The following is a 22,443-nucleotide window of genomic DNA, read 5'->3' as shown; positions in this document are numbered from 1 at the left end:
TATGCGTGAAAAGTATTATTAACAAATTAATGTGTATTATTGCTTCTATTCATTACAACTCAACGTAGACAGAATATGTGCAAAGTCTTCAAAGAGTTGTAAGAGTTACCCACATATTACCGTATATTACCACATTCTCATATGATGGATACTGCTTAATAACAGAAATCGGCTGCAGCATCGCAAGTATAATGACCGATTCATGTAAGTTACGGCGGTATCTACACTGACTTACAGAGCGTGTGTACTTTTTATATCCACAAATGTTCAAACATAGCGCTTTCGTACATGAAAGCATTAGAATTGTTCACGTCCATAACTCCTATGAAATCCGAAACGGGGCATCTATATAGCACCCCGTCTTCAGGCCATGAGTGGCCTACCGTAACTATCCGACCGCCGTGTCATCCTCATTGGAGGATGCGGATAGAAGGGACGTGGGGTCAGCACACCTCTCTCCCGGTCGTTATGATGGTATTCTTGACCGAAGCCGCTACTATTCGATTGAGTAGCTCCTCAACTGGCATCAGGAGGCTGAGTGCATCCCGAAAAATGGCAACAGCGCATGGTGGCTGGATGGTAACCCATCCAAGTGCCGGCCACGCCCAACAGCGCTTAACTTCGCTGATCTCACGGGAACCGGTGTATCCACTGCGGCAAGGCGGCATCTATATAGTGAAATAAAAAATAAAAAAGAGGAAACGCGTGGTTGAAGAGTTCTCGGTTTAGCAAACAGAGTCGTTCAGTTCATGGGTAACCCGTCACACGTTTACTAGGAAGGAACGCAGACTTGTTTTTCCGCTTGTGAATAGCAGCTAAGTATTCTTAAAATAATAATCATTAGTTATCGTAGACACTGGTATTAAAATGAAGAAAGGCAGAGATAACATATCACGGGCTGGTACAAACAGGCGGGACAGGTAGCTCCCATATTTGGAGTAGAGAGTAAATTGCAGCCTGACAACAATAGATAGCCTGTAGCGGAAAATATCTAAGTACAACAGCCAACGGTTCCCGTCAGATCACCTAAGTTACACGCTGTCGGGCTTGGCTAACACTTGGATGGGTGGTCGTCAGGGTCTGTCGAGTGCTGTAGGCAAGGGTGGCGGGGGTGCGGGGGGGGGGGGGGGGGGGGGCTGCGGCATCGGCGTCACTTAGAGCCCTTGAGGAGCTACTCGATGGGAAAGTAGCGATTCCTGCCACAAAATCTGACAACGACGGGAGAGCGGTGTGCTAACCACATGCCTCTCCATATCCGCATCCAATCACTGAGGATGACATGACGGTCGCTCGGTACCGTTGGGACTTCCGAGGCGTGTTCTCATGGAGACAGTTTCAGTACAGTAGATACAGGTCGTACTTAGCAATGTAACTTGCCTAGGAAGATCGAAAATAGAATAAATGGGCAACATAACAGAGTAGACGTTACGGATAGAGTACTGCACAATTATTTTGGGAAGGATAAGCCTTGATGTTAATACCTGTACCTGGATCAGAATAACAAAGTGATTGGCAGTTGACTATGCAAAAGAAGGCACGTTGTCGGTTCGCCGTCACATGCAATCGCTATATACTTCCGGCGGCGGCTGTGCAGATCAGCACGGAGTACGTTCATACCTTACCCGTTAAAAGAGTTCGCTTTGTAAGATCCTAATCTGCACGTATTATAAATTAAAGACCCCTTTGCTTTTTTCTGTCTGTACGTGAAGGCTAATCTCAGGAACTATACTAGCGATTATGATACGGTTTTCACTAATACATAAACACATTAACAGACTCATCCACGAGAGAGGTTTATTTATGTAATTTGTAAATGTTTCGTGAATATTCGCTGAAATCTGAAGATTTTTTTCCGATTAATTTGTGCCATCTCAAAACTTTCTTGGGGTGCACTATTTAAATCTTTTAAGTTATACTAAAGTTTGGAGTTACCTAAATCTATTCTCTGAATTTTAATTACAGCTCTACGCAGTAGTGCGTAAACAAAACAACAGCTACGCCAGACACGTCGTCCGGCCGCAAATACACGGCGAAAAAAAAAATCGCAATACCAACAAAAAATTTATGTAGAGGGACGAAATTTCGCGAATACATTTGTCTAGGAAATTTTTAAATGATTAACACTGCAAGATCACAGGTTACTGTAAGAGCGAGATAAGCCATTGGAAATGCGAAATGCAGGTACATTAATAACCAGTAAAACCGGCAGAACCTTGAATGCAAACATGCAAACGTGCATGCATTCTGTTTAAGAGGTGCCGTATGTTAGTTTGTGGGATGGAATTCCATGCCTTTTGCACTTGGTCGGTCAGTACAGGGACACTTAATGCTGGTTGTGCATGACGCTAGAGTCCCATATGTTCTCGATTAGAGATAGATGTGGTGATCGAGCAGGCCAAGGCAACATGTCGACACTCTTTAAGGCCTGTTGGATTGCAACAGCGGTATGTCGGTAAGCGTTATCCTGTTGGAAAATACCCCCTGGAATGCTGTTCAGGAATGACAGCACAACATGTCGAAACGAAACTGACGTAAATTTGCAGTCAGGATGCATGGAATAACCACGACAGTGCTCGTATTTTCGTACGACACAGTACCCCAAACCGTAACTGCATGGGTAGTTCCGGAGTGTTTAGCATGCCTACATGTTGGTTGCACACTCTCAACTTGCCTCTTCCTAACCAACATACGGCCATCACTGGCACCGAGACAGAGTCAGCTTTCATAAAAAAAAAAAAAACAAACAAACACAACAGACCCATCCCGCCCTCCAATGAGTTCTCGCTTGACACCACCCAAGCTGCAAATGGCGGTGGTTTGGTGTCAATGGAAAGCAAGCTACAGGACACCTGGTTCGGAGCTTTCCTAAAGTAACCAGTTTGGAACAGTTTGTTGTGTTACTGTGGTGCCAACCGCTGCTCAAATTGCTGCTGGAGATGCTGTACGATGCGCCAGAGCCCCAAGCCGAACACGATGGTCTTCCCCTTCGGTAGTGTCACGTAGCCATCCAGACACGGTATCCTTGCGACCGTACATTTTCGTCACCACCGATGCCAGCAGTCATGTACATCTCGTGGTCCAGTGGCTGTCGTTGCTGCCTCTGGATCACGGGGTCGTAGGTTCGAAAAATGGTTAAAATGGCTCTGAGCACACACATCCATGCCCGAGGCAGGATTCGAACCTGCGACCGTAGCAGTCACGCGGTTCCGGACTGAAGTGCCTAGAACCGCACAGCCTCCAGGCCGGCTAAAATGAGAGTCCCTAGAGGACAAGCGACGTTCTTTTCTAGGAACATATTGAGAAAATTTACAGAACCGGCATCTGAAGCTGACTGCAGAGCGATACTACTGCCGCCAAAACACGTTTTGCGTAAGGACCACGAAGATGAGATGAGAGAAATTACGGCTCATGCGGAGGCGTGTGAGTAGTCGTTTTTGCCTCGCCCTATTTGCGAGTGGAACAGGAAAGCAAATGACCAGTAGTGTTACGGGTTACCCCGCCACGCATCGTACGTCGGCTTGCGGAGTGTGGATGTGGAAACTTCACTGTGAGGACAGAGCCTTTGCCGGCTAAAGGCAAAGGTCCCGAGTTCGAGTCTCGGAGCAGCACATACTCTTCATCTGCCAGGAATTTCACGTGCTTTCTGATTCACTGTTTACTTATAATGATCACAAGGTCGATGTGATGTTAAACTTTAACCTTCCATACTTTACAAGAAGGAATTGTTTGATGATGCCCTTTTCCTTCTTTCGTCACACATTTTCGAAAGTGACGAACTAACTGCTGATGCTCAAGTTAGCGAGTGTGACGATGCCACTTAACGAGAAGAGAGGCCCGTTTGCGTCAGCAAAGTTAATTACATTACCAGAGGAAGTGGGCATGGAAGATGCAGGCGAGTCTTTCTTTAGTCAGACCTGCGTCCACTCGTGTTATTAATCCAGACCTCACACTTCCGCCGAGAGCCAGCTATATAGATCCACAGCATTTCGTGATCGTCCTACAGCATTCATATTAGTGCACATCACCATCGGTCTAAAATCTCTTCGCGTCTTTTTCATGTGAGATATGAGACACTATCGCTTCACACCTCGAGAAATAGTGCAGTGTTTTCTGATCGTGAAGCATCCAATTAAAGTGTGTCCTACAGTGACGTCGAAAAAACTATGTAGAAGCTTTCGCGAATTCGATAGAGCATGTTGTCCAGCTCCGTTTAACAATATTCTACCTATGCAGTCTAGGCATGACAGATGTTAACCTATTTTGCGTTTCCTACAAGTGTTCGCTATTTACGCCACTTTGTCGCGACTTTGTCGGACAGTATGCATTTAGAAGTACAGTGATGGTCTCCGATACGAACACAGCTAAGGAAACATAATGGAACAAGTGAAACTTGACATGTGAGACTAAGGAGGAAATTGTTTTACTCAAATCAGAGAATGTACCGTTGACCATCTCCGAAAGATTAAAACACGGTTGTTTAATTTTCCACAATATCCGAGACGATTGAAAGACTACGTAACTAGTTCGCGGTAAAGATCATTGTTCCTTGAGATTAAGGAAATACCTGCAAGTAACCAGAATGAATTATTGCCTCTGAGTGGAATGTACGCTCTTTTCAAACTTCCTGATAGATTAAAACTGCGTTCTGGACTCGAATCGAACGCGGGCGGAAATGCTCTTACCGTCTGAGCTATGCAGCCACGACTCGTGGTCCCCATTTTAACGGATCAAATTCTGCCAGTACCTCAGTGCTACTTTCGAAACTTCACACAGGCTGTCCTACCGGTCGATCACAAATTGAAGAAATGGATTCGCCAAGAAATGACGTGGACACAGCTAGGTCAGAATAACACAGTGACTGACAGCTAGTTATTTACAGAATAGCTACCATAGTAACAACCAATCACAGCACGAGTTGGGTCACACTTTCTGCCCTGTGCACAGTTCTCGTATCTTTCTGCTGCCTCAGCTGCCGGTTACCAGACAGCATTGGACGACAGCTGCCCTCCGTGATATAATTGTTCTGACTTGTTGTTATATGTTTTGTTTCTCAGTGCAGTGTGAAACTGCTTATGAAAGTGATATGACTACAAGCGACCCGGCCCGGCTTTGCAAGCGTAGCACCAACTACACTGACTGAAAAAAAAAAAAAAATCGCAGAACCATGAAGAAGGCGCGCGACATAAACGAAAGTTGGTAGACGTATGTTTCTGCATCAAAAAAATGACGTCTATTCCAATTTCGCGCCAGTCCCATAAAAGTTGCCCCAGTAGAGCCACTATGAGGATGCAAATCAGGTTTGTTTTAAACACACGCTGTAATGGTCGTGAACGACAGTTACCTTTGAGATTGGACATGGTGAGATGGTGTTAGTCACGAAGCCATTTAAGACGACAGACACGTCATTATCGACACACCACTGAGTTTGAACGATGACGATGATATTTGGTTTACGGGGGCTCAACCGCTTGGTTATCAGCGCCCGTAAAAAATCCCAATCTTTTCAGTGTCAATTCTCACCACTTTCCCGAGTGATGATGAAATGATGTGGACAACACAAACACCCAGTCCGCGGGCGGAGAAAATCCCCGACCCGACCGGGAATCGAGCCTACGAGGCCGGCCGATGTGGCCGAGAGGTTCTAGGCGCTTCAGTCTGGAACCGCGCTGCTACTACGGTTGCAGGTTCCAATCCTGCCTCGGGTATGGATGTGTGTGATGTCCTTAGGTTAGTTAGGTTTAAGTAGTTCTAAGTCTATGGGACTGATGACCTCAGATGTTAAGTCCCATAGTGCTCAGAGCCATTTGAACCATTTGTAAAAGCAAATCGTCGGGCCGTCTCCGAGTGTCTTGACACTGACGTAGAATGCACCCGCCATAGTTTCACATGGAGTCCGCAGAAATCCGTTCGTCGAGCAGCTGGACAGTTCTGCATGCCCTCGATGTCCATCTGGCCTGTGTTGTGTCCACGTTTACACACGAAATTCAGCTACTGCAAGCTCTTCGTGAAGGAGACAAACAACAACGTCTTGAGTTCTGTAATTTCGTTCTTGGCTAGACGGAGGATGACAGTGTTCTTTTACGCTTAGTGTTTAGTAACGAGGCAATATTCCATTTACATGGAAAGGTGAACGGTCATAATGTGAGAATATGTAATACGGGACAACCACAAGAAGTTGTACAACATTAGAGGGACTCTCCTAAATTTACCGTGTTTTGTACAGTTTTACGGGAAAAGGTGAACGGGCAATTTTGCTTTGCGAGAACACTTACAGGAAGCACATATCTCGACATGCTTGAGAACTTTTTTTTCCCACGTTTGGAGACTGATTCGAACGACTTCATTTACCAACAGGATGGGGCACCGCCACACTGGCACTTCCAGATGGAAGTGCGCAAATTTTTAAATCCAAGGATTAGTGGACGATGGATCGGTCGCACTGATTCAGCCTTACATTACTGACCTCCAAGGTCACTGCAACTGACAATGTGATTCTTTCTTGTGGGGGTTAATATAACTCAATACGTGCTGCAGTGTGGGAACAATCTGAATACCGCATTGACATATGCCGTGCATCTCAAGGGGGGCATACTGAACACCTATGAAAAGGTATGAAACAGAACTTTTTGAGATCCGATTCATCAAAAAAACAAAATTCATTATGTATGTTTATTAGTTTCAGATATATAGATGTGCCAAATCGGATGATTCTTTTTGATATACTCTGTATTTTCTACTTGATAATACAGGAAGCACTATGCGGTAGTGAAGAGAATAAATTACTCGTACGGTAGTGACGCTAATACTGTTGGGTTTCGGAGGAGCATTGTTTCTGTAGGTCTACGGAATTCTCTGCAGATACTGGAACGTAATCTGAAAAAATGCGCCTCCGTTGCTGGCATACTTCTTTCCGCATTACTTTTCAACGTTGCAATGCAGATCCGAAATTATTATTCTTGATGTGTTTTGTCCACCTCATCTGCAGACCTTCTTTCCTGTTTTGTTGACATTTAAGTTATTCATGGTCGTCTGTATGGCTCACGACGAATCGAAAAATGATAAACAAATGAAACTGAACGTCTGGCTTAAGGTTACGACCAAAGAGGAAAACAAAACAGCTGTCTGTGTAACAAGTAAGACCACGCTGGCCAACTAAAAATTACAAAAAATAACTGTTAGTACTACGCAGAGCGCAGTTTACGGACGTGCGTGCTGTCCCTCCAGAGAGAGCTGCGCCCCTTTCTTCCTCTCCTGTACATTTATATTAACACAGTCAATATTTTTGTGACATCTTTGATCCCTAAAGCATTAGAGCACTGTAATACACGGAGCATAAGGTATACAATCGAACAAAAAATGAATGACAAAAATGGACTATCCATTTTTCCCATGTGGTCTTCATACATAATACAGGGTATCGAAGATGGTAAGTTTAAAAGATAAGTAGAAGCAAAAAATTTCAGTGCCAGATCTAAGGAAATGCTGAGCAGCACTGCACTAGAAGAACTACTGATGTCTTTAATACATGGCTCTGAGGACTATGGGACTTAACATCTGAGGTCATCAGTCCCCTAGAACTTAGAACTACTTAAACCTAACTAACCTAAGGACATCACACACATCCATGCCCGAGGCAGGATTCGAACCTGCGACCATAGCAGCAGCGCAGTTCCGGACTGAAGCGCCTAAAGCCGCACGGCCACACCGGCCGGCTATGTCTTAATAAAGTAAATTTAAAAAAGGAGGATACACAAAAGGAAATGGAAACTTCTGAAGATGAATTTACATATCAGAATACGTATTTCAGTGGAAATCCTTCGATGATACGCGATTACCTTCGAAGTTCAAATCAAATGTGTGTGAAATCTTATGGGACTTAACTGCTAAGGTCCCTAAGCTCACGCACTACTTAACCTTAATTATCCTAAGGACAAACACACACATCCATGCCCGAGGGAGGACTCGAACCTCCGCCGGGACCAGCCGCACAGTCCATGACTGCAGTGCCTCAGACCGCTCGGCTAATCCCGCGCGGCTTACCTTCGAAGTGATGTTGAAGAAATCCAAACCTATGTTTACAGCAAGTGGAGATTTAAAGAAAGATATTTGGCGATGTTGACACACACTTTGAAATTCTGGAATAAAATATAGGAAGGAAAACTTTATTTATAACATTTACAGAAATCTGACAGCAATTCTAACAGTGTAGGTGGAGGAAGAGGAGGAGGAGCTTAGTGTGTAACGTCCCGTCGACATCGAGGTCATAAGAGACGGAGCACAAGCTTGGATTGGGGAAGGACGGGGAAGGAAGTCAGCCGTGCCATTTCAGAGGAAGCATCCCGCCATTTGCATGGAGCGATTTAGCGAAATCACGGAAAACCTAAATCAGGATGGCCGGACGCGGGTTTGAACCTTCGTCCTCCAGAATGCGAGTCCAACAATTCTAACAGTGGATAACATGAAAGGGAAGCAGTATTTGGGAAGCGAGAGAGACCGGGTTATTGCCCATCCGGAATCAGTCTGTATATTGAGCAAGCTGCCAAGAAAACCAAGGAGAAATTTGGAAAGGTAAACATTGAGTTTTGCCGATGACACCATAATTCTGCCACAGAGGGCAAAGGGCTTGGAAGAGCAGTTGAGCGATGTGCATAGCATCTTTGAAATATGTTGTATTATAAACATCAGCAAAAGTACAACAAAGGTAATACAGCGTAGTCGAATTGAATCAGGCGATACTGGCGCAATTAGGCTGACAAGTGAGACACTAAAAGTAACCGAGCGAGGTGGCGCAGTGCTTAGCACACTGGACTCGCATTCGGGAGGACGACGGTTCAATCCCGTCTCCAGCCATCCTGATTTAGGTTTCCCGTTATTTCCCTAAATCGTTTCAGGCAAATGCCGGGATGGTTCCTTTGAAAGGGCGCGGCCGATTTCCTTCCTAATCCTTCCCTAACCCCAGCTTGCGCTCCGTCTCTAATGACCTCGTTGTCGACGGGACGTTAAACACTAACCATCATCATCACTAAAAGTAGCAAATGAGTTTCGCTGTAACTTGAGATGGTCGAAGTAGAGAAATGTAAAATCGGGACTGACAATACTAAGAAAAATTTTCTGAAGAAAATAAATTTGTTGACATGGAATGAAAATGTACGTGTTAGGTAGCCTTCTTTGAAGGTGTTTGTCTGTAGTGTAGACTTGTATGGAAATGAAACATGGACGATAAGCCGTTCAGGCAAGAAGAGAAAGAAAGCTTTTGAAATGTGATGCTACATAACAATGCTGGAGATTACATGGATGGGCGCAAGTAATGAAGAGGTACTGAACAGAATTCAGGAGAAAAAAAAATGGTAGTACAATTTGACGAAAAGAAGGCGTGGGTTGATAGGACACTTTCTCACACATCAAGGTATCACGAATGTGGAACTGGAGGGTGTAGTACCGTACATTATCGACACTGCCGGAGCCGGTGCCTCGAAGATTCCTGCGGAAGCCACGACCGGCGGTTTCAATATCGCCCCCGATGAGGAACCTCAAGGCTGCCGACCAATGAAGACCGCCAGGCACCTGGGCACCAGTCCTCTAGTCGAGGTTACTTTTAGTTGCTAGTTGGTGCCGAAAGTTACATTGAGTTGTTGATAGACGTCCCGGCAAACATTCAGTGTACTTAGAGCACGTCCGTGTCGGGCCTCAGCCCCGAGCTGTCAACAGTGTAACATTTCTTCACCCATTAGCTGAGTACAATATATTTATTTAATGTGCACTGGTATCAAATGGTTCACATGGCTCTGAGCACTATGGGACTTAACTGCTGAGGTCATCAGTCCCCTAGAACTTAGAACTACTTAAACCTAACTAACCTAAGGACATCACATACATCCATGCCCGAGGCAGGATTCGAACCTGCGACCGTAGCGGTCTAAGAGGGAGACAGGAGGGGGTAAAAAATCTAGAGGAAGACCAAGAGATGAATACATAAGCAGGTTCAAATGGATGTAGGTTGCAGAAGTTATTCGAAGATGTAGAGGCTTGCACAGGATAGGCATGCGTGGACAGGTGCATCAAAGTGCTCTTCGGACTAAAGACCACAACAATAGCGTAGTGAGTGGTGCTTGCCCAGGTCAGGCGATAAAGCATTTGTCTGCGAAAAGTAAAGGTCCCTGGTTCGAGTCCCCGGTCAGGCATACAGTTTTAATCTTCCTAGAAGTTTCAAAGCATAGGAAAATTTGTCGGTAGACTGGATTCTACCCTAGCATGTGACGATAAAAGACAAAGTGAGCCCGCCAAGTGTCGAGCACGGTGCGGGAGTGTGACGGCGACCCCAAACAGTGACGGCGTTTACGGAAAGTTCGCTGCTCCTGACAGTCGGCCAATTGTGGCGAGTAGCTATGAGGGGTCTTTGGGTGGCGTTTAGCGGATTTCTGCCAAAAAGCGCTGGAAAAGCACGCCGCGCCTCTGGCGGCCGCGGTGAGTAAGCGACGCCCCCCTGGCGGGACGCGCCGGCGGCGGCAAGGACGCGCCGAGCGCTCTTTTATGGCCGCCGACGCACGCCCCTGCCGCAGTTCGGCTCTGGGCTCTGTGGCGACGGCACCGCGGCGACCATGTCTCTCAACGCCGCCTTCCGCGTCTCCATCAAGGTGATGCAGCTGGTGAGTACGCGACTAGTTCATTCTCCCCGAATCCATCGCCGCCTGCTGAGAAGGGCGTTGCTGCATCCGTGTAACGCACTGGACCTGTTAATCACGGTGTAAAGAGCGAGCCGTCACCAAGGAAGTGTCACGCGTCCTCATTCTCATGTCCTGGCAGCCTCCTGCTACGTACAGGATGCGTATTTATTTATTCGTTTCGCACTAACCGACAAGAATCATACCCTAATTTCATTTCCTCATCTTCCTGTTTTCTGCTTTCCCAATATTATTTCACTTTCTTCTAGCTTTACCGTTTTCTTTCTGCTGTCACCTAATACTTGATTCTTGAAAGATTATTTCCCAATTTAGATTTTAGAATATCTTTTCTATCCGGTTACTTTTTTCTTTCTGCTCTGAACCAAGATACTATTTTACTTTTTAGAAATTAATCAACTATTTGTTTCGTTGCTGTCTCCTCGTACAGTTTATAACGATGGTGAAAAATTGTCCATCTTCATTTCGTCATTTAGTCCTATTTTTCTGTATACTTTACTAAATTTTCTGATTATTTATAATTTCCCCGCCGTCTTCCGTCTCTATTGCACCCATTACGTATCTTGCAGCGCTTCTTTCTGATGTCTCAAGTTCTGGATACACTACGACTATATACTGTACAGTGTAAAGTACTCACTGGCATATGAACATTCTGGTCTGACCGCTGTAGTGCACTGACTCAGTCTTGTGTTTCGAAATATGTATTTTAGATACAATACATACACAAAATTACAGCGAATGTTCCAAATAATACCGATATTTCCATAACCCATTTTTACTGCTGAAGTCAGCAGCATTTATAATAATTTCCTCCACCAGTTGCCACTGAGTGTCCAAATCAACAATCTCGAGGGCTTCCATTACGTCTAGGAACGATATTTTGGGTATTTGCACAGTACGTCACTGGGAGCAAATGATGAAATTTATTCTCTTCGTTATTGCCACACTCGTTTCTAACCGCGTGTTGTTAGTTAAACCCAGCAAAATTTACAGCTTACGACAAGAGTGGAAGTCGCTACAACACCAAGAGGGGTTTTATTTGCCACGAATCTGAATCCCTGCATCCGTCTCAGAAACATATTTTCTAACATTTGGTAGATGATTAAGTAATTCGTTGCGTCTCAGGATGTGGTATCTACTTGTCTCTCTACGCTTATTCTCTTTTTCTTGCCTTCTCCTGGAAGAAAAGTATCAACTCGCAAATTTTCGTGCTTAAAGGTTACTATTGAAACACATTTTTCGTTAAATATAATTTTGTCATTGGACTAGAGTTATAGCGTCTTTATTACTTTTAGCCGGCCAAAATTCACTATATCTCTTAGTGAATATATGCCTCTTTATAAAATTCAAGGCGACTGAATGCGTGCCGTGTCTATAGTTACGTTTTATTTCTAATGGTGACAAGCCTGCCGCGACAGCCAACGTAAGGGTTTCTTTCCTTTCTTTTTTTTATATAAAAAAAGAAATCCTTGTAAAGTTACAGTGCATTTAAGTTTCTTTGATCTCCGCCTTCAAAAAATTTGGCCACTGCTAAACAACTACTCGCCGCGTCAACGCAGTATCAGTATTTACACGTGTTGTATTTCAGATTTCGTTGATTGCACTAGTTCACTTGCACAAGGGTGCGGAAAGAAACTCCCCTTTGCCTCATAAAATGAATCATTCTGGAATTCACTGGACTGATGGCCAGCCACTTGTAGATTTGAACCTTGGTCCTCCTGAAAGGAATACTTGTCCCTTGACTCGCAGTTACCTGTTGGCCATACTGCTTTCCCAATAGTTGAAAAGCGGTCATGTTACCTTTGTGACACATCTTCGCGCACTTCTCAGGTATCTTTTGAAGCAGTTTTCTATTTCACAGCTGCTCTCATGTAAGGGTACCCCTATATAGGTAAGAGCCTAACCTAGGCCAACAACTGACTTCAGAGTCCATCACAACACTGCCTTGAGGAGTGAACGTGTACATCTCCACTGGCCTCGCGGCGGACATGAGCTCGCGAGCAAGAGCGTTTGTTTTCACAGGTTTACGAGTATGAGTCAGACTGCCGCTGGAGCAACAGCTGCTGTGTGTTCTTCTGGAATTTCTTTATCACCGCGGCTCCAGCTCACTCCACAGTTCGTGATGCACGGCAGGCTACAGACGACGTAGCTCCTACCACAACCGTTGTATTCAGCTTCTAAGTCGAACGGCTCTGACTTCTGGCCTAGAATCTAACCCATCTAGTTATACACACCTAACTGGAACTTGCTCCGGACCACATAGAAACTGCAGCTTATTCTGCTGCTGTTCATTTTTAGTTAAGCGCGTTCGGAAAATTACTGACATAACTTGGTTCAGAAACAACGATGGAATTATCCATTTCTTAGTGCAAATCTCTGTCTCTGTGAAGCTAGCTTAGAAGCACGAGGACTCGAAAAGTATAAAGATTTCGCTACTTGCTTCTCACCTTATTTATTTTCTATAATAGCGACAAATACGGAGTTTTCTTTTGCTTAGCCACCACAGTTTAGAATGTCATATAGCGATTAGAGTGCAGCCTTTCTCTACCATAGGACTAGGAGGGAGAGGCTGGCGGTCTCGTCCCCGCAGCCGCTTTTTACACCGGGGAAACAACACCAGTGTCATTTGATACACTGAGTGAGCCTACGTAGGTCCGTCTGGAACGGTTCAAAAGAGGAAAAATCCACGCTCGTATTCGGAACTTAATTTGCAGTTCCAGAGCCGGATTCTACTGCTCCACCCACCATACCATCACGACCACACTTCCCTCGGTGTAGTGAGCTAAACATGTACCTATCTCGTTTGTACCACATGGTGGCTTCTCGGGCATAACAGTCCTTGCTGTGTTTTCGTTGTTATGAAAGGAAAGAAGGAAATATAGGCTCAAATGGCTCTACGTACTATGGGACTTAACATCTGAGGTCATGAGTCCACTACACTTAGAACTACTTAAGCCTTACTAACCTTAGGACATCACACACATCCATGCCCAAGTCAGGATTCGATCCTTCGACCGTAGCAGAAGGAAGTCTAGGTTTTACGGTCCCGTCGACGATTATGTAACTGGAGGACAAGCACTGAAGGGGCAAGGCTGCGAAAGGAAGTCAGTAGTGGCCTATTAAAAATAACAAACACAATATTTTCTTTAAGTAAATAAATCACGAAAAGCCTAAATCTGGGTGACTGGACTGGGATTTTTAACCCGGGTCCCGCCGAATTCGAGTCGAAACGTATTAACTACCTCACTCGGTTTTCTTGTTATGTATAATGGTGGAACTGAAACGAGGACAAGAGGGTGGTGCCCAGTCACAGCGCACGATCCTTCCTGCGTAATTTCTGGGAAGCGACTTCTGAGTTAAATCTACATTTCGAACTAACCGAAAGCAGAAATATTGGCGCCTAAAGTTCCGTCGACGACTAAGACAGTCGAAGCGAAAATGCGAATTGCATAAGGATCGAGCACGAAATCAGTTGTGGCCCGAAAATATACAGTGATTGGCTTCAGTCAGTTGCTAAAGTCCGACGAGCGGCTGAACGAGGATTGGAACGCCCACATTGCCGAATGCGAACTCAGTATCTTAACTGTCCTGTCGCGTTGCTCAGTCCCGGCAAATGGATAACCGACAGCAGTCCCAAGTACTCTCATTCGACATTACTTCGCGGGAAGGTTTGGGTTTTAATTTGGGCGATTCTGCACAATCTGAAAATCAGGAACAGTACAATAGCAGCTCTTCAACTCTTGCAGACCCAAATGCTGATAGAGAACATTTCTTCTATCATCCGGATTCGAAATGACTCCCTCCAGGTCTGGTGCCCGAGATTCTTAGGTCGGGCTGCAGAGGAGTTTAGTCGGCAAGCGAGGGATTCAGAAGATGCTTGTATTCAACGGCCCTCCTAAAGAAAAGGAAAACGGTTCTCCCTAATGTCAGCTCCAATAGTGTTCGTGCTCAGTGAACGTACAGGGTTAAATAGTCCTCTTTTTTTTTAACGTTCCGGCGCCTACTTGTAGCCTCCACTTTCTTAAATGTTCGGTTCATCATCTGTGTCCGCGTCTTAATTTTTCGACATACAGCCACAAGTACGCAGAAAGACCAACAATGTACGCGTCTAGCCCGGGTTTGTGGGCCATGGTGGTGGCGTACAGGAAGTGGGTGTATTTTGCAGTTGCGGCCTAACACGCCGTAAAACGCTGCTCACGCTGGCGACTGAATGGACCCCCCGAGAAACTGGGTCGGGCCTGACCGTGACAGAACACTCAAGCCACACGCTCACAGACGCCTGGACATGTAGGCGAATCGAACAAAAACACAAACGTGCCGCGGCTCCGCAGATTGCTGTGAATTGTTTTGAAACACTTAATGCAGTTCTTCTAAAGATTGTTGTATGCCACAATTCACGGAGATCTTTATACAACAACAACAATAACAACAATAGTAATGCAAGGTTATTCTCAAATACCTCTCCGGTTTCGTAAGACGACTGCACTAAAACAGCACGACATAAAACAGACACACATACCAGTGGTCAGAGCATGTCTCCAGGTTTCCATTCGTACTATGCGCCGTGACACAACACACTACTGTTAGATCATGGTGTATAATGGAGCGATGCTTGCATTTTGTGTCATTGAAATCGCTGAAAGTGAGTCAGTTCTGACGACATTTCGTTCCAAATATCAGGTGAAAGCACCAACAGATAAAGTTATCCATGAGTGGTACAACACATTTCGTGAGACTCGCTGGTCATGTGGTGCGAAGAAAGCAGACTATCCGGAACCGTTAGCACAGGAGGAGGACCGTGAGCGGGAATCTTTCTCCAGGAACCCGAAGAAATCGACGACACTTGGCGGCGGGACGAGGTCGGTCTGTCGTCATTTCCTCTCCTTACTCTGTCTCTCACTCACTTTCATCGAACAGTTTACCTAGCTCTATATTTCTTCCTTCCGACGTCCCTTCACTCTGCAGTAGTAGATACACGCTAGGCACAGTAATGCAGCGTTGATGAAACCACTACCTAATACCTACCACACGGAGCCCGCGTAAATCAAGTTGCAAATCATTTCCAGTAAGTTCATTTTCACAAATTTTGGGCTATAGGAGAATGCAGTTTAATTGCAGTAAGCATTTGAAAATTCTATTAACGTCTTTTTATTTATAAGGAAGCACATGAAATGGCTATCAAGTCAGTGTTTAATAATGCAAATGCTCTATCCTTCCAAGTTCACTGTTTATCCAACATATTTCTCACGTAAAAGCAGCCAGATTCCAGCAAGTCCGACCTGATTAATTTTGCGATCTTCAGTCACTAGCCCATCATTATTAGCGAGTTGAACATTCGGTCGTTTTAGTGGTTTTCTATGTCAGAAGTGCTCGCCACATTATTCCATAAAGAACACGGAACATGCCACGCGGAATTGTCTCTACGACCAAAAGATCACACGCTTATAAAACTTCAACTAATTTTTTCAGAAACATCAAACTTTCCTCAAAATGTTCGTAAATTAAGCCGCCTTAGTCACGACACGTTTTAAACGCAATTAACTCACTAGTTCATTTTACATATTATTTTCAAGGAGATATCTAGCATGGTGTTACCCCGAAGCAAGCGAGCAACTCTCTCGATGCTCCTCTCGTCTCTGCCTATCCACTTCTCTGCGTGCGGGAACCGCTTAAATCTGATTGGCTATTGATCTGAATGACCAATCATATTGATTCTCCAAGATCATTTTCGCGACAAAACTTGCCTTAGCCAATCACTAATCAAATAGTCATTTACGTCATTAAAATTTCAATTTCTAATATATTGTTTAATAAAATAAAACAAAATGTAAATATTCTTTAAATTAATATAGAAACTTTTTCCGCTTCAGACTTACTCTCTTACAAAAGCAAGCACACATCGACATACGTCATCAGTATCGTGGTTGCAACACAATTTTCCCACGGTTCAATTTTATAAGGTTTTACATAAAATGACATTAAGTTTTAACGTATGTCCCACATACATTCTCTGATTCATTCCCACGTACTCACACAACAAAAAATAAACAAATAATGATTCTGAATGATTTTTATACTACGTAACGTAGAGTGATTAAAGTTTGGAAAAGAAAATTCCAATTAAGTGATTTTAGATACTGTGAGATTTGTTATGACTTCAGATGATAATAAAAGACATTTGGTTATTGTTCTTAACTGAGTTTTGAAACATAAGAGTCGGTTTTAGGATATTTAAGTGATTTTCCCGATCTCTGTAACTATCATAGATAAAATCTGAGATTCTGACAGGATCCTTTCCTTAATAACAAAAGATTGTGTACCAAGTTTGAACAAGATCGGATGATATTTACTATGGTTTATTTAGATTCGTAGAGGGTATGAATTTGCATACCGACAATGTTACTTGAGACCGTTCTCACGGCTGGTAGCGTCAGCTGCGCTATGAGTCAGAGCGAAGAGAAAACGTAGCCATCCTGAAACCACCCTGTTACACGGCTACGTGCCTTACTGCATCGAATGTTATTTCGTAATAACTTGCTACGTTACACACTTGCGAACAGAAACTGTAGATACCACAGTCAAACGTCTGGTGCATGGTACGCAGACGTCTGCATGTAAACCATACTGGCTGACGTTGTTAGATGCGTTGACTACTTGGGACACTAACATGAGTTTTTGCAATGACCTGCGCGGCAGTTACTGCAAGAAGACGGTTCTTCACAAAAGCTTGTTTTTAGTTGTGAAGCCATGTATCACGTGTCTGGAAAGATGAATTGTCATAATCTGCGTATTTGGGACATAGAACATCCACACCAGATTGTGAAACGCATTCGCGGTTCACCAAAAGTTAACATCTTTCGCGCCAATGCTCTTCAAAAGTACGGACCAATTTTCTTTACGCATAAATCTGCGACTGATTTCGTGTAGCTGGACATATTTTGGCAATCCTTTATGCCAAAATTACAGCAAGACAGTAGAAATTTCATTTTGCAACAAGATGGCGCTCGACCACATTTACTTTCAGACATTCGTGATTGCCTCAGTGCCGAACTGCCTCAGCGTTGGTTCCCATCACGACTCACCTCTTCGGACGGCCGCTGTGATCGAGCGGTTCTAGGCGCTTCAATTCGAAACCACGCGGCTGCTACGGTCGCAGGTTCGAATCCTGCCTCGGGCATGGATGTGTGTGAAGTCCTTAGGTTAGTAAGGTTAAGTAGTTCTAAGTCCAGGGTACTGATGACCTCAGATGTTAATCCCATAGTTCTCAGAGCCATTTGAACCATTTGATTTTGTAAACGTCTCTACGGCAGCGCCTCATCAAAGCTCTATAGCGGGCTATTGTTTCAGCCCACATCCGTTTACGCTTCGCAGGTGAAAGCTGTTAAAAAGCCCTGCAAGGCATCAGGGATTTCCTGAAGTTGACTCTAAGGTAGGAGTGTCTTAGTTGCAAAGAATAAATGTATTAGAACTTCATGCATGATGCATTTTTTCACGCATCTCATTTTTTTATAACGTTATATCTCCTGAACTACGATAGGTAGGTGGTTTTTACCCTTACAGCGATTGTTACCTGACGGTAGGAGATGTGAGTGCCAAATCTGGCACATACGTACATTCATTTTTCTAATATGTCTGGATTCGCAGCCACAGCAATCTGGCATGAGAGCTCAACTTCGAATCAGCAGAGGACTCGACATAAAGATGACATTTATAAATCTGCAGAGCATCGTAAGTGGAATAAAAGCCAGTGGCAACTGGTAAATTCAGTAAATAATGATGTAAGGTGATAATATAATATAACCGCTCTTCAACAACGATCGTCATTATTTAGAGAAGATCAATTGAAAATACATAACAGCCATATTAAGTACGTTTCTTTTGCTTAGCAGGTAAATATAGCTGGATAATATGGTTACAGTACTCGACTTACTCAGTTAGCATAAATATACAGGTAATCGCATGAAGAATGGTCAATTCTGAGGGACATGACAGGAACGATGATTCAAAGCAAAATAGTCTGGTCAATATGGACTCTACAGTGCATACCTTAAGAGCTGTCAGGAATCTTTTCTTCTTCGATACTGTAGATCAGAACTCTTCTGCTGGAAGCTCTTTGCTTTCCACATTTTGTGAGGTGGCAGTATGAAAACAGGAAAAAAAATCCAGAAACATGCGTTCTAAAAGACATACCTTCAGCACTATGAGCACTTGCTCATCTACGCTACTGTGAAACACATCTTCTCCATTGAACAATGAGCTCATATCTCTTAAGGTATGCATTTTATAGCCCATGCTTACTAGACTTTTTTGCTCCGAAGCAGCATTCGTGTGAGACCCCTGAAAACTGACCATTCCTCTTGGCACACCATGCATGCGAGGTTGTAGTAAGATGATGCCTGTAACGCGTATTAACATTCGTCTCCCGTGCAGCATCTTTCCGCACAATAAAATTTCACCGGCACGACTACAATTGCTGATGACGTATGCACCGTACCGAATCATTATTAGTTTGCCGCGTCAGAGGCTGCAGGAGAGAGTCACCTGAAAACGTCAAGAAAGCGGAGCACGTGAGGCTGTTGTGGAACAATGAGCTAAGTGAGCAGGGCCTTGTTTTCAGTTAGAGCAATTAGCGAGGGGACAAAACAGGTTGCACAAAGCGTCGGCGGTGGAGCACTGCCCGCCCCAGCACGGGTTCCCGCCAAGTTGAATCACCTGTATTACACCGCGCCAGCCAAAGCCACTCCACCGATGACGCACTCATATTTCTATTCCTCGCGTGCTCGCATCTAATGGCACATGTTCCGGTCGACTCAGCAGCTATTTGCAGTGCTTCTCCAGCAACGACGAAGCTTTCTGACGGTCCCTGATCTCACGAATCGTCTTCAAATTCCAATCCCCTTTCGAATCTCTACCCCCCCCCCCCCATTTTCCTTCTTCCCAGAGCTGATGTATGCCTACATTTCCCACCGATAATGCGATAATGTGATTATTTCATTTGCTGTCTTGTACCGCGTAATTTCCAGCATTCCGCTAGGTGTCATATTCGCGCCAAAGAAACTGGTATAGGCATGCGTATTCAAATACCGAGATATGTAAACAGGCAGAATACGGCGCTGTGGTCGGCAAAGCGTATGTAAGATAACAAGTGTCTCGCGCAGTTGTTAGATCGGTTACTGCTGCTACAATTGCAGGTTATCGAGATGTAAATGAGTTTGAACGTGGTGTTATAGTCGGGGCGAGAGCGGTGGGACACAGCATCTCTGATGTAGCGATGATGTGGGGATTTTCCCGTACGACCACTTCACGAGTGTACAGTGAAGATCAGGAATCCGGTAAAACATCAAATCTCCGACATCGCTGCGGCCGGAAAAAGATCCTGCGAGAACGGGTCCAACGACGACTGAAGAGAATCGTTCAACGTGACAAAAGTACAACCCTTCTGCAAATTGCGGTACATTTCAATGCTGGGCCATCAACAAGTGTCAGCGGCGAACCATTCAAAGAAACATCATCGATATGGGCTTTCGGAATCGAAGGCCCACTCATGTACCCTTGATGACTGCACGATAAAAAACTTTACGCCTAGCCTGGACCCGTCAACACCGACACTGGACTGTTCATGACTCGAAACATGCTGCTTGGTCGGACGAGTCTCGTTTCAAATTGTATCGAGTGGATAGACGTTTACGGGTATGGAGACAATCTCATGAATCCATGGAGCCTGCATGTCAGCAGGGGACTCTTCAATGTGGTGGATGCTCTGCATGGTGTGGGATCCCTGATACGTCTAGATATGGCTCTGGCAGGTGACACCCACTAAAGCATCCTGTCTGATCACCTGAATCCATTCAAGTGCTTTGTGCATTCCGACGGACTTGGGCAATTGCAACAGGACAATGCGACACCCTACACGTCCAGAATTGCTACAGTGTGGCTCCAGGAATACTCTTCCGAGTTTAAACACTTCCGCTGGCCACCAAACTCCCCAGACATGAACATTATTGAGCTTATTTGGGATGCCTTGTAACACACTGTCCAGAAGAGATCTCCACCCCCTCGTACTCTTACGGATTTATGGACAGCCCTGAGGATTCAGGGAGCCCGTTCTCTCCATCACTACTTCAGACATTAGTGGAGTCCATGCCACGTCGTGTTGCAGCACTTATGCGTGCTCGCGGGAGCCCTACACGATATTAAACAGGTGTACCGGTTTGTTTCGCTCTCAGTGTATATGCCCCGTGTAATTCCATTGATTCCAAGACTCCAACTGGTTTTAAATATGCCAACAAATCGTATTTTCAAAACCAACGGAACAGTTGCGAATGCAGCTACTCATGCCAAATACGAGAGATTTTGTTCCTTGTATTTATTAGTCCCCCAAACTTTCACTTCGTATATTATTTGAGTTCTTCTACAAGATCAGAACACTATGATCTACGGTAAATAAGCGCCGAACAATCATGTTCAGACAGATGGCAACATTTCGTATTGCCTCATTCGTAAGGAACACCTACAGGGGCACGAAATTTGCAGATAAATATCGTACAGCGTGTAAAGGAAACTAATGACGGAATATATTTAAAATCTCGTCTTCTAAATACCCTGCTGCGTAGCCGTGATAGAACACGTTGTGGTAAACAATACTTGGTTGGCAGTGGTGTCCAGTAGGTGGTGTACAGTTCCAGAATATCAGACTATTCCGTAATGTTGCTGGATAAACATCACCCCAGTAAGTCTGCATATGAAATACTTGGTGACGATCCATCAGTGGCAAGAGGATTGCTTAGGATGTCGGGCAGCGTCAACATGCGCACTTGTAAGTACAAAAAGACACTCTGTCGTACAGAAATGTTGCTCTACGCGATAATGTATTGTGAGCAGGCATTTCTAAACAATATTACTCATTCCAAGGTAAATGAGTCAAAGCTGGTGAGATGCTTCCCTTATTCTTGTATTTTACTGAGTGTTATTTGAATTTAGTTCTTTCATCATGAATAGTTTTGCTGCTGAAAAAGAGAATCAATGAGGTTCATCCTGTCACGTTTACTGCTATTTACAAAATTTTACCTTCCATTTCTCTCGCTTAAGACTGTGAGTGTTGGAGACAATGGTGTCAAGCTTTGTGGACGTGAACTATGTCAGGTTCCAATGTTTACAACATTTCACGTAAAATCGTACAGCTTGTAAGAGCCCGAGTGAGCTGGTCTTTGACCACAGTGTATCCAACACGAGAATACCTAGTAAAGAACGGTCGTGTTCGTGCTACTGTTTCCTCTCTTACCAAACAGACCTTCTTGGCGCAGTGGTTGACCCCATAACCTAGATTTAAGTTCCAACGGCCTTGGCACAAAATGTGCACACGACTGCCCAACCTCCGAGCCATCCCACGGTACAGCAAATCGGTCCGATGTTGCACCAATCGAGCACGACTTACGCAATGCGTAAATGTGTAATATCCAACTGGTTTAATTTTGTGAAATATTTGATAAGTAATTACAGCCTCAAATAATAATTGTGTAAGAGATACAACAAAGAATTTAATATCAATCTGTACAGTACAATATAAACCAATACCATTTATCTTCAGTTCCTGAATACATTCATAGTTCAAGTAATTAACACTTTTACAAAAAGTAAAACACAAATCAGCGATCTTCAAGGGAGTGGTATCGTTCGAAACATGTGGGTACATCTAATGGAACTTTGCACTCTCACGTTATTTCAATATTTTTTTTTTTTTTATTTCTCGTGCAAACTTTACAGT

General features: G+C 44.3%; 1 protein-coding gene across 1 annotated transcript in view; it reads left to right on the top strand.

The window, feature by feature from the left end:
- Window positions 1–10,526: 10,526 nt before the first annotated feature.
- Window positions 10,527–22,443, top strand: part of LOC126457457 (uncharacterized) — a 39,179-nt gene continuing 27,262 nt past the window's right edge. Inside the window, exon 1 of the mRNA XM_050093747.1 lies at window positions 10,527–10,646. Coding sequence (XP_049949704.1) covers window positions 10,599–10,646 — 48 coding nt within the window. The 5' untranslated portion in view covers window positions 10,527–10,598. The remainder of the gene's footprint in view (window positions 10,647–22,443) is intronic.

This window comes from Schistocerca serialis, chromosome 2 (genome assembly GCF_023864345.2).
Source record: "Schistocerca serialis cubense isolate TAMUIC-IGC-003099 chromosome 2, iqSchSeri2.2, whole genome shotgun sequence".
NCBI classification, from domain to species: domain Eukaryota; kingdom Metazoa; phylum Arthropoda; class Insecta; order Orthoptera; family Acrididae; genus Schistocerca; species Schistocerca serialis.
Note: the sequence above shows the minus strand (reverse complement) of the source record. Positions and strands in the feature narration are given on the sequence as shown.